Source organism: Tamandua tetradactyla, chromosome 7 (genome assembly GCF_023851605.1).
Source record: "Tamandua tetradactyla isolate mTamTet1 chromosome 7, mTamTet1.pri, whole genome shotgun sequence".
Classification (NCBI taxonomy): Eukaryota; Metazoa; Chordata; class Mammalia; order Pilosa; family Myrmecophagidae; genus Tamandua; species Tamandua tetradactyla.
Genome location: NC_135333.1, coordinates 147,101,541 through 147,115,131, shown reverse-complemented (window position 1 = coordinate 147,115,131; position 13,591 = coordinate 147,101,541). Strand labels below are relative to the sequence as shown.

Sequence of the window (13,591 nt, the reverse complement as noted above, 5' to 3'; positions counted from 1 at the left end):
TCACTTGAGCTACAGACCTAGTTTTCTTGCAAGCAGTGGATCTTTAAGGAGACTGAGAAACAGAAACATCCAGCCCTGTGTGCCTGGGAGCTGAGGTGGAGGTGAGAGGAAGGTATGGAAGGGATCCAATCAGGATGCTTTTTAAGCTTGCTGATGCACAAGGGAAGTGGGAAAGGGAGCTCCTTCCTTAGAAAGAGAAAACAAGCTGAGGATATTGGCTAGATAGAAGGTTTCAGAAGTTCAAGTGGGAAGAGGAATTTCAATGACACTAATTCCAAAAATGAGATGAGGAAGAACGCAAAATTATGACATACACATACAGTCCACTGCCATAGTTGTAGAATAGTTCTCAGACGCTTCTCAGGGCTCAACTAAAAATCTGTCTCCAGCTTGCCTTTATATAGTTGCAATGAGGTGATTGAGGTTTCATTAAGAGGGTAAGCCACAGGTCACTGTGCATCAGGAATGCAATGGACAACAAGGCTCTCTGAACTCCTTACAATGAAGGCTGCAAAACGGCAGCAGCTGAAATGGCAGCATCTGCAGCACCCACAGAGTGGGGACAGCCACACATTCTAGTCTCTCTGATATTCCCATATTCAACATACAAAAGCTTGGCCTTGCTGGTATTTTCTTGGATGTTGATAACTCATTTTCTCATTATGTATGAGTTGGTATCTGGGTATAGGAATAAAAATAGATATTTAATGTGTGTCTTTAAAGATGTTCCTGAAATGACTTCTATCTCTGCTACAGTTCTGCCTCTTGTCTCTGGCGCACAAAGAGCAATTTCTCATTCTCTGTCCTCTCCTTGTCCTCTTCTTCCACTAAGACCTTTACTACAACCAAATAACGTTCTTCATCAACTGCTTACCTTATTCCAAAAAGCTCTCCATGCATGATTTCTTATTTAAACTACAAGAATCTTCAGTATGTTAGGATTTCTTGTTAGAAATGAGAAAACTGAGGCTTACAGAGAGAGTGAGTAACTTCTTTCAAATCTCATATATAGATAAACTTGGAAAAGACAAAATCTTTTTTGGAACGCAGGTTTATGTGACTCCAAAATCTGGGAGATTTTGACCATCTCCTCCTTTCACCTGTTAGCTGCATACCCAGAACTTCTGCTGATATAACTCTAGAAAAACTCCCACAGGTTTGTCACACCGGGGAAAGTTAATTGGGAAACTCCTGAAAGCATGTTTTCCTCCCTCCTTGGTGAGCAGAATATAAATGGGGAGAACATCACACAAAATGCCCCCTACTCAGTAAATTATATATTGCCTTCCTGTGCACTCTACTTCCATCCATTCATGCTTAGTTGATGTGAGAACAGATGTTAATTCACACTCAGAAGACCTCTATATACTCACGATTAGTTTTTTATCTCATCTTGCAAATAAATGACATTTAAAGCTTGAGAACAGGCCAGCCCTATTCTTAAGTTCGTACTTTAAGTCAAGTGCAGCAGTGGCAACAAAGGTATAGGAAGTTTAGGCCGTGACATTTCTCTATGTCACTTCAGTTAGCGTTAGAGTTAGTGCCATGCTTCCAGCAATGCTATCCGTCTGACAAATTCATGAACATAGGAAACATCTTGAATCTCTTTATCTTTTTTCCTCCCTAAATAGTATATTGCTTAGGTGAGAAAAAAAACAGATTAATCTCAGAAATACACAAAGTGACAACAACAGTGATAATAATAGATTTCTTTTAGAAGTAATCTTTGGGTGACAGGCATTGTGCTCATTTGTGCAGACATGGTCTCTGCTGAGCATAGGACACATGAAAAGTTACAGAACACCGCGGAAGGAAGGAAATTATTAAGCAGTGTGGTTGTAGAAATTACTTTATGAATAATTAATTTAGACTCTCACTTCACAATAACATGCCAGAACATTTTGAGATAGTCATAAAGTTGAAGAAAATAGCATTCAAATCCAAATATGACTTGCTCCCAAGTGGCACCCTTTAAACTTTACCAAAATGCCTTCCATAAATGTCTACTTATGAGATGCCTCAGTCATCAGTTTCATAATGATTCAACAGAAACATGAAGGGTATAGGGATTCTGGAGGGGCTGTCCATTCCTCTCCTGTGTATGTTGTACCATTTCCAATGTTAGAGTGCCACTTTGTGGAGTGTGGTGAAATCAAGGGATGCTTTCATTCACCAGCTGGTTTCAGGAAAGTGTGTAATCTAGTTGTATATACTATATGTACATCTTATATGTGTGCATGTATATACAAACATACATAATCAACTATATTTTAATTATATTGCATGATGCATGTGCCTAATTATGTTATCTCATGAAAATCCCCCAAGATTTACCTGAAACTATGATAACTTGACATATTTTAAGCTTGTGTAAGAATTAAGGAAATGAAGCAAAAACTCAATACAATAATTAAATTATCAGCAAAGCAATGCAGTAACTACCTCCTTGAAAATAAAATAAAATAATGTAGTCCCTTGACCTTGTAGTAATTTCACAGTAAGTTCAACAAATACAAAACAGAAAAAATGCTTAAGAACTAGATACCTAAGTTTAAGGTGACAATGAACAGCTAAAATTTCACTGCTAATGCAAAATTCCTTCCAGTTTTATAAAGTGTAACTACAATGCTGCTAAATTCTTGGCATCAATAATGTTAAGAGTGTAGCCAAAATTAAACTCCTCTAGGCCAGAAGTCATTTTACCAGAATCCATGGGAATAGAAAGAAACTCCCTTTTCCTGTTGAGGCTCTAGTACATTGTAAGAATCACCTGGGAAAAACAGTAAAAGGATGCCCTTTGGTACCATGGCATGTTTCTTAGCAACATGAAAAACACCTCTCTACTAACAAATTCTGGCGAGAGTGTTTACAGATCATAATTCAGAAACTGGATTCCAAATAAAGCTAGGGATATCTACATTTCTAATGTAAATACTAAACTTATGGAATCTTTCAGATTTATAGTCCAGATTTTATAAAACAAGTATGATGCATGTTAAAATAAATTTGCTTCAGGCATACAAAGTGGATATGCCAGAATATGGTTTTTCGCAGTCCTGATTTCCAGTAAACAGGTACTTCTTTTTTTACAGAATATATCTGTCAAGAATATTCTCATAGGTCATATAGGTGAATTGACAAATGTTGGTGTCAAAACATATTCATTGTCAGTTTCTGAATGACAGGTCATCAAGAGGAGAAACTGAAAAACTCTAAAAAAAAATACTTCTCTAAAAATTATGCTATCTTTATTTCACCATGTGTTCTGAAAATTTGTACCCATATTCCACTTTAACAAAATAGAGAGATGGCATGGCATGCTATTGTAACATTCCTATTTCAGCCTTCTCTGAGCATGATAATCTAAGGCAATTGTTCAATGATATTTTTATTCATTTGGTGAAATGAGCACACTGGTTTTTTAATTGTATTATTATTAAAATTATATTAGATATATCTTTTGAAGTATGTCTTATAATTCTCTTCTAGTTTCCTTTCATTAGATAAATCCCACAATTTGCAAAGAAGCTATTTTTTAAAAAGTATGCATTTGAAAAGTTTCTGTATTTACAACAGGTTTTTTTAAATAGTAAAGTTGCTTTAGTTCTGAATAAGCTTTCGCAATCTGTTATAAATTCTAGATACCCCAAAATTGATTTATATTACTAGTCAGCTAAGACTTGTTAAGAAAGTAGAAAATGTATGTCTGCTCAGAAGCATTCAGAGAACAGATTACAGAGGATTAGTTAATTCTTCAAGGAAAACTCCTTAATTTATTGAATTTAAATGTTACCAATTTCTAATAACTGAAACAGAATAGGAGATAGACTAGAATACTCAAACTGTTGCTTTCTGAATTCTCTCATTCTAATACTGTAAACTTTGAAAATGTTGTTTATTTTACAGTTTAATAGGCCATATCCAGGATATACATGTGAACTAGTTTGTTACAGAGATCAACCTGTCAGCAGGTAGAATCTTATATTTTAAATAAGTTGTGCTACCACTACAAATATTAATGTCAAAAAAATTAAAATCAAACATTTTTGTCAGAAAAAGACATAGTGTTTCTTTCAAACAGTCAAAAGAAAAAATTACACTGTTTTATATGCAAGGTTTATTATTGCTTTGTTTTTACAATTTAGTATTTTGGAAATATAAACCAGCACGATAAAGTAATTAATTTAGAAACATTAAATTTGCTGTATTGATATAGCATTGTAACTCCATGTTTAGGAGCAAATGCTATATTGCATATAAAACTAATTCCAGATGGCTGCATTATACCATATGCAACTTAAACATGTCACTATCGACAGATTATAGACATTTAATGCTTATACAGTGCACTTTAAAATAGTCATGAATGTGAGTTTTCACACTATAAGTGCTTTAGAATTTTACATTAGTTGGAGTTAAAGGTGATGGCTAATTCACCATGAAAAACCTTGTATTCTGCTATAGTTACATAGGTAGTTAAGGAAATTTGCTTTGCATGGTCAAAGACATCATAATATATGACATCTATCTCCACCTTGTGGTTATTGTAAATATTGCTAGGGTTCTGATTTTGTGCTATTTCCTAGACAGAGGGTGAGCGGCCGTGGAAAAATATTAATACGCAATTGTTTATCTTTGGATTTTTCTTCGAAACATCAGAAATAAGAAAAATATTACACATGACAGAAAATTCAGATATTTTATGGTTTCAAAGTCTTAGGTCATCTAAGGCATTTCTAGGTCTCTTTGCCAATGATATCAGTAATTTCTTGCAAAAATATCATGTAACTCTGGAATTACGTGGCAAAATTTGACACCCGAGCAGCCCATTCAACACGTCTCTTTTTATAGGGATGTTTAACTTCCCCAGAATTTCATAACATATATAGGAAGTATTAGCCTAAAAGCTGTTTCTAGGAAAGTCAGAAAACTAGGGAACATGTTTTGTTAGCAGGGAATTATTATCTCCCCTCTCCCCAGGAAAAGTATAAATCTTCAATAGTATTACTTGGGATCTTAAATCAGAGGCTTTATTGTACATTTTCATGAAAAAATTACTATTTTCCAAATACAGATTTCTATTTCATTCGGTCCAAGAGCTGAGGATATTGCATGAATCAAGACAAGTAGCCCTGCTATTAAGTCTACTATTGCATTCTGATCAATTTTGCTTTAAGTGGGGGGGGGGGGGAGCATTACAATGTCACAAAAGAGAGTCTACTTCACAGACTACCCCTCCATCTCTTGTAAGACAATTCAAGTCTGAGAAAGCGAAAGTTGTCTAATCAGGTTGTTTCTCTAAAGTAATTTAAAATCGTCTAATCTGAACAAAAATTTCCTATGTGGTCACACCAAGTTTGTCAATTCTTCTACAAACTAAACATAAATCCATCACTTTTTAACTTCCTGTCTGGTTCTATGTATTGTCAAATATTGTGAAGAGTAGTTTAAAATGTTGTTAATATGAAAATATTACCTCAAAAAACACTGGAATGCCCTGTCCCCCACATAGCCACCTTGCTTACAACTATTTAAGTTCTTGATTTCCCCACGGATCATGCGTGAATTGCATGCTCTCTCCCCGCAGTGACATGCACCAACTCATCACCTCCTTCAATGGACACTTTATACATTAAAGAGAACTAGATGACATACAGCTAATTTATACTCATCTTTACGCAGCTTTCCATGAAGCACCTTTTGTTTTGTGATTTGATATATTTATTATGCACAATTTAAAGAAAATAAAACAGGCATGAGTAATTTGTCTCTTTAGGGAAAAAAAACAAGGTCATATTATTTCTGTGGCCTACTGCTTGCAAAGAGAAATATCCATCATAATCATTTCTCAACTTTTGATGTTCCAACCTTAATTGCCCAAAATACTTATTGTACTTACGCTATGTTAACAGAAGTCATGTATTTGAACAGATTTAATATAGATTTATGATTTCAGGATAAATTTTTAGAATGCACGAAAGGACATAGGAAAATACTATTCTATATGAATATTTGGAAGAGCTGTTTTTGCAAAACATTTTATACTTGGTTATGAAATTAATCATTTTAAAATAAATGAGTGTATTTCCTTAGAATGTTTTCCAGATGAGAAAAGCCCTGAGGAAAGGTAGCTTTTAGGAGGGTGCAGCTAGAAAATCTAAGGAAATTCTACTTAACACTCCTATTCCAAAACCCGTTATATTGCTCAACTATCTGATTTAACATATAATTTAAGAGACTTGTTTGTTAGACATGTGCTGCAGTGATGTAACAGGCAAACACTTACCTTTTTCATTTCCATTTGCATAATTTGGAGGCTTGTTTTTGTCAATGCTGTTAAAGCTCTGACTTCTCCTATTTAAATTAGAGGCTCCCTGTACCTTGCTGCTGCTGCCTGCAGCTGGCACCCTAGAGGGCCCCGGAAGCCTGAAATAGTATAAGAAAAATTACATCATTATTGTACATTAGGCAAAGACAGGGAGCAGGAGGCTCTGAGCAGGAATGGGTTAATGGGGAGGTCACAGTATAAGATGTTCTAAATTTACTTAGCTGACAATGATGGCTTAAGTGACAAATAAATTGCTAACTGCATAATTAGATAATCTTCAGAAAAGTCTTGTTCCAGTTTCCAATAAGCATATCCAAAAGTATATCAATATTGTGGAAAATTGAGAAATAAAGTAACCTTTAACTGGAAAAGTCACACTTAACCCACTAACCCAGTGAACAAAACCTTGCTTTCATAGGATCATAACAATTACATAAAAAATGAGGGAAACAGTAACCCAATTTTATTATGTTCTCAGTGGGGTATTAATCAGCTGTCTATAATTGCTGTTAGTTGTCCTTTAGGAACTGTATCCTAAGTCAGGTTGCATGCAAATAACAAGAATGAAGATATTAAACAAATTGAAAGAGCAAATGCTTATTATTATTTAAGCTAGCTGGCTATGTGAATTAAAGCATGGTCCAGAGACCAAGGTGATGGGTTAATTCCTATTTGACTGACTTGCCTCACAAAAAAGACTCATTCTGGGTGGGCCACGGTGGCTCAGCAGGCAGGAATGCTTGCCTGCGGTGCCAGAGGACCCGGGTTCGATTCCTCGTGCCTGCCCACGAAAAAAAAAAAAAAAGACTCATTCTCTTACCAAAAATAAGCATCTAGACTTTAAAGCTAGTTATCCATAAGTGTGGCCATTGGTCACAGAGGCGATATGTCAAGCAATGATGCTGGTCTCAGAGGGAAATTGCTGCAGATGAAGGACAATTTAAAATGTACCTAGAGTAACAGTAGATTTAGCTATTGTATGTATGAAGAACAGGATATGAGGAAATATGCCCCATCATTAGGAGCAATTGGACATACGGTTATGATCTACTGCTATTTTATTTGGACTATCATTAAATATCAGTTTGGGTCATTCATTTCACTGTGTAAGCAGTTTCCATGTTAAAATCTCAAGTATCAATTATTGCATTAACTGTTTCTAAAATGCACAATTACTATTCTTCAATTTTATAATATCATATATTGCATATGCATAAAATAAACTAGCTACATAAATTACAAACTAGAATTATTCAAATTAAGAACAATGGCATTGTAAGATCTACTTAGAAAGCACGATATTGAAGGTTGCCAACATCTTTGCTAGCATTTGCTGCCACCATGTGAGTGTCATTATGCACTACTCTGAAATTTTTTTAAAATAAAAACAAACACAAGTAATCCTGAACCTATAAATGTAGCATGCTTTCCTTAGAGTTCTCATTTACAAATGTTTTAAACAAAAGAATGTTTATATCTGTCAAATTAGTGCCTATTACATCAAAATTTCACCACCCAGTTACTATAATGCTCAAATTTTAACTTGTCTTTATAATTCTACTTGATTATAAAATGTTCTGTCCATAGATTATAGAAAATCAAGCAAGCCTTTAGATCATGTAAATACTTTTCTAAGAGTAAAAGGTACTGTGAAATGGAATGAACATCAGGAAAACACAAATAGCAGCTTAAATACACAAATGTTGATATCTGGGAATAGTTAATAGGTTCAGAATGTTGATCGTGTTTTATAGTTTAAAAACATATGGCTAATAAAGAGACCTTAGAGCTATTTTGCTAATTAGAGGTTGTGTCATACACAAGATGGGAATCTTTTCCAAATGATTCCAGCATTTAATTTTTTGTCAAAAGGATAAGTTTGTAAGTATAGCATGTAACCACAGACACTAGAAATTTACAATGCCAGTGATTGCACTCTGCAGAAAGAACTCAACTAATTAATTTGGCCAAATGTCCCAATCATAATAATTCTGAGACCTGTTCCTGTACAACATAGCCATGGACTTGGAAAGTTTACTCCAAGTATAAGCAAATAGTGTCACAAAACTCTGCCCTGTTTGTAATGAAACTTGACCAGTTCCTAGCAAGCAATTAAAATACATTTTAATCTTTACTGTGACCCATTGAAGCCAAGTGATCTTCAGTTCTCGGAAGAACAAATTAAAACAAATTAAAAACTTTATTTCTTCTTTTCATTATCCGAACTGGATGGGCAGCCAGAGCCTCCAGATTATTCATCAAAGTGATAAAAAGAGAAATGAGACTGAAGTAAAAAATCAATCAATAAATAAACAAAAGAGGATATTCTAGTAAAACAAAGTTCTTAAAATATATTTTACATAAAAAAGTCTAACAATAGGCAATAAAAAAAAAGGAGCTCATTGAACAAGGTTAGGTCACTTTTGCCACACATCCTAATCTGTATCATTTATTCTAACTTTTAATTAAACACTCTTTTTAATTTTTATCTCCAGAATCATTTTAACTGTTATGGAAACAGACATAATTAGAAAATCAAGGCAAGGGGAAAAGCACGTACCTCAAGTAAGGGCATCAGGAGAAATCCTTGTGGTCACACAATACATAATATGATTCATTAATGCAGTAATGACAGTAAGTCACCACTGAGATGCTTCCCCAGTGAATGAGATGACACATATAATCACATAATAATCAAGAGTGCAAAACACTTGCTGTGGCTTTACTCAACTGTTCCATGCCTTCAGCAACTGAACATATAAAAACTAAACTCTTGAAACGTGTTTACACGCCAGCATTTCCCAAACATTGCATAATACATCGTCATTTAATATAACAGACTCTCTTGAAAATATTTATGTCATAGAGAAGCAAAAATTTAAACTACTATAGTTAGAAGAATAGTCCAGACCGATCTGGTGCTAACTTCCCCACCAAAATATATTAATGTTTCTCAATTTATGCTTTAAAATGCATAATAATTAATGCATGTCCATCTCAAAAAAAGGAACTACAATTTTGTTATACAATACCCAAATTTGGTAAACTGAAAGAAAAATGGGACTTCAATGTTTTTTTTTTTTAACTTGCTCTAAGTCAAGCACCTAGCCTTCAGCTCAGTCACCACATTGTGTCAGTCAAACTAAGATAGAAGTAGCCAAACCCATTTAATGATCTAACAAAACATTCTTATCCCTGAGGTTGCATGTGGAAATCCATTATGGAAGAATTCAGTGCTCTAAATCTTTCATCCAGAAGCATGTACCTTTTTTTTTTTTAAAGAGTAACAGAACGAAATCTCACTGGTCATTTCCGTGAACAGCACTAACAAGTAATAAATTAGAGATATTAACTGACCTAGTAGGCTTTTTTTGACTGGTTGCAATCCCACTGTGATTAGACTGAGTTGCATATCTGGCTGCCAGACTGTATGAGGAGAAACAGAGAGATTGAATTAAAGAGATTCTTTGAACATGGGAAGAAAGCACAAACTTACAAGAAAACCATGAGTTAATGAAATGCAATTGGAACACGTATAAACATGTATAAAGAAAAAATTAATCAGAAAATTATGATAATGCAACATATACACCGTGACCTTCGGTTATGAACTCACTATGAAATAATGCAGTGCACCACTTGTAATAAAATGTCTCATCATTTACTTTAAAATTATGGCTGCATGATATTTATCACTATTATTTAATCTTATAGCAATTCAACCTTTTTAAATGACCATGAAAACTTCAGGAAGCTAACTTTGGCTTATGTGATAGAAAGATCTCAAAAAGGTTAAAGTAAAAAGAAGAGTATGTGATGAAACTAATTAGTTTCTTCAGTAAACTCTTAAATTTTTTTAATCTAACTTTTTTAAAACTAAATGTTTTTTTAAAAATCTGGTTTCTTTCTAATGAGTTGTTGATTATTAGTATTAAGTATACTATTTTAAGGAAGTGAACAATAAAAACGCTCTTCTAAAGGAAGGTCTATACAAAAAATTGAAATTAAGGTAGAGTTAAATTCCTCAAAAATAAGCTTAACTACTTAATATCAACTTTTGGATATTCTTGAATTAAATTTCCTAAAGATTTTTAAATTAAAACCTTTGATCAAAGATGTAAGAAACCAATACTTAAACAAAGTTATAAGAACATCAAACATCTCAAAATCTGTGCTTCTAATTAGTAATTTGAAAGAAGTTTAACAATATACTGATAGAATAGTGTTTTGTTCTTGCATTCCTTTTAAAAGTTTAAAGATCAACAGTATAGAAACAAAATGAAAATTTGAACTTTAAACTGATTTCTGAGTTACCTGAGGATTCTGAAAGATATAGTGATAATAATGAGACCCAAGACTTGATGACATATCCTGGGACAGACATGGGTGGATGCCTGACTAGAGAATCACTTCTTAGGTGAGTTGTGAATGATTCTATAGGAGTCTGATTGCTGTGGAGACACAGTCTCCCAAACCCTATATGCAGAAAAGAGGAGCAACCTGGGGGCGTGTTGCAATCAAGGCAGGAAGGGTCACTTGGAACCCAGCTGCAGTCGACTCAGTTGCCTTGCTGCTAAGCAGTCAAGGGAAGGATTCCTTAATATGATCATGCTTTCCAGGTTAACTATTACTCTGCTAAGCCATGTGGTGTGAGCATATAGGTTTAAGACTGCTCGGCTTGAGGAAAACTGAGCACAGCATCCTCACAAGCAGGGAGCTTAACAGGTTCATAGAGCCCTTACTTTTCACAGTTGATAGGTGATATATTGTTACGTGAATATAATGGGTTCTGTATTCTAACTAGATGGGGCACTGAGACAATTGGCCAACCTATGTCAGTAACAATAAAATGGGATGATAATTTAAAAATACAAACCAATCTGTCTCAACGCAGTATCAGATATTAATTTAAAAATAAAAGCACCCAAAGTGAAGAAAACTCTTACATGACATCTATGTCTACTTTGTCAGGATATGAGTAAAAGAACTACCAAAAGAATCTTACCACTATGACTTATCCTGTACCTTCCAAATTGAACACAAATGTCAGCAATAGGAGACAAGAATAAAACAACAGTGTGTTTTCTTTCAGGGAATCGAAAGCCACTCATTGATTTTTCTTCCATGATTTTAAAGTACCATAATATAGTTCCTACTTTAGAAATGAAGAGGGGAGGACATCAACAAAGTCCAGAAAGTAGAGTAAATTGGCCAGCATCAATTTCGTTTTACGGTATATGTGCATTTTCTGATTTATTATTGGAAGACTACTCTACTTGCTGCCTATATTTTTGTACCAAGTCTTCACACATTAATCCCTCAAAATTTGTCTTCTGCCTTGCTTCTTCTGCCCTTGTGAACCTGTCATCTTGCATAACACAAGAGCTTTACTCCTTCTTACCATAATCTAGTATCATTATGTCTGACCATGTGGGTCCTTCCACCTTTCTGAATCTCCTTCATAGACTACAATTGCAACACCTGGGTTTTCCACCATCAGTCTCATCCATTTTCTCTTTCCTTCCCTGGGACCTCTTCCTTTCCCCAACTCTTAAAAGCAGGCTTTTCCCCCCATGGCTATGTCCTCTTTCCTTAAACATTTTTATGCATACTTTCACTAAGTAATTTATTTCTTGCTTAGGATTTCAGCTGAAATTCTACCTCCTAGCACTATCCTCTGCTTCATACCCTAGCCATCAGTATCAACTGAATAAAAGACGCTTCTATGTGCACGGTCTTCAGACTTACCATTTCCCTTCTTTTAACCCCCAAATCCACGTATGTTTCTTTTACTTTATTTCTGTTCACACACCCATTTTCTTCAGTCATATTGCCTTGAAACACCTGTAGTTGACTCTCCCTATTTTTTTCAATTATTGCAGAAATGCAATTAGTCATGTTGAGTCAACCTCTATGAATGCATTTGTATGTCCTCCTTCAATCTGCATGTTCAACATAGTGTCTCAAGTCCACATCACCTAGTGTTTCTGGCTCAGAGAAATTTAAATGCTGCACTACTTCTCTAATTCATGCTCCAGAATGTACTTGCCCAGAATGGAATATTAGGACCAGAAGAGACCACGAATATATGCAGACCTGTTTCTTAGTATATAGGTAAATGGAAAAAGCCAAAAGAGATTTAAAAAAATCCCCTCAAACCAGGCAATTGAGCAGTGACACATTCAACACAAATAGTGATAAAGACCTCTATAGTACGTTCTTCTGTTTCTATATTATACTCTACTGTCCTTGTTATCTAACACATCTTCAAGCCAAAATAAATTTTAGCACTACTTGATAATTGCTCGTACTTTTCCCTGTGTCTCTGCTTTTACTCTTGATGTTACTTTCTACCTGTGTCCATTATAAGAATTTAGATCCATTTTTCAAGTCCCACCTTAAATGACACTAACATGCAATGATTCATCATCTCCTAAACCCATATTTAATCTCTAAACTTCTAATGCTATGCTTGTACCCCGTTCATGTGATTACAGTTTTAAAATTTACTTTCATTATTTAGACTAAAACTAATTTAAACTTGTAACATAGTAGATTTCTCCAAGGTAATCCCTTGAATTGAAATATTTGAAAGTACAGAATAATTTATCAGAAAATTTCCTGGAAATAATTTAAGTACATGTAAAATATTGCATCCAATTTGACAAAATAAAAAGATACTGTGAAAGTTCTGTGATTTTGTATAAGGAATAGATATTTTTTTCTATTTTGTGAATCAATAAGATATACTAAGATTTCATAGATTTTTCTTATTAAAAGAGAAGGCTAATATATTTCAGAAGCATAATATATCACCAGATCAAAAGTATAAGTATAGAAATAGGGAGATCACAAATACAACTATTGATTGGAAAATAGAATTTTTTTCAAAGACCTCTGTGCCAAGAATATAATCACAAAAACCTGAACTTGACAGGACAAATGATCCAATATCTTTAACAAATAAATATCAAGAAAAAAATATGGAGAAAAAAACCTACATAGAGATAAGAAACTAAAACCAATTGTAACATCTAGAATCTTATTTGGATCCTGATTCAAACAAACATCTTAAAAATTTATGGAAAATTAGGGTAACTTTACTACCCAATATTGAATGACGTTAAGTAAATACAAATTATTAAAGTTGATAATGGTATTATGAATATATTAGAAACTATTTTTATAGATATTTTTAAAATATTCATTTATGAAATGAAATAACACTGAATATTGATTCAAAATAATCAATAGTGGAAGTAG

General features: G+C 34.0%; 1 protein-coding gene across 4 annotated transcripts in view; it reads right to left on the bottom strand.

Moving 5' to 3' along the window:
• NAV3 (neuron navigator 3) overlaps positions 1-13,591 on the bottom strand; it is a 622,569-nt gene that overhangs the window by 215,475 nt on the left and 393,503 nt on the right. For all 4 annotated transcript variants that reach the window (XM_077111502.1, XM_077111504.1, XM_077111501.1 and 1 more), the window contains exons 6-7: positions 9,686-9,754; positions 6,287-6,426 (exon numbers count right to left, since the gene is read on the bottom strand). In XM_077111502.1, coding sequence (XP_076967617.1) covers positions 6,287-6,426; positions 9,686-9,754 — 209 coding nt within the window. The remainder of the gene's footprint in view (positions 1-6,286; positions 6,427-9,685; positions 9,755-13,591) is intronic.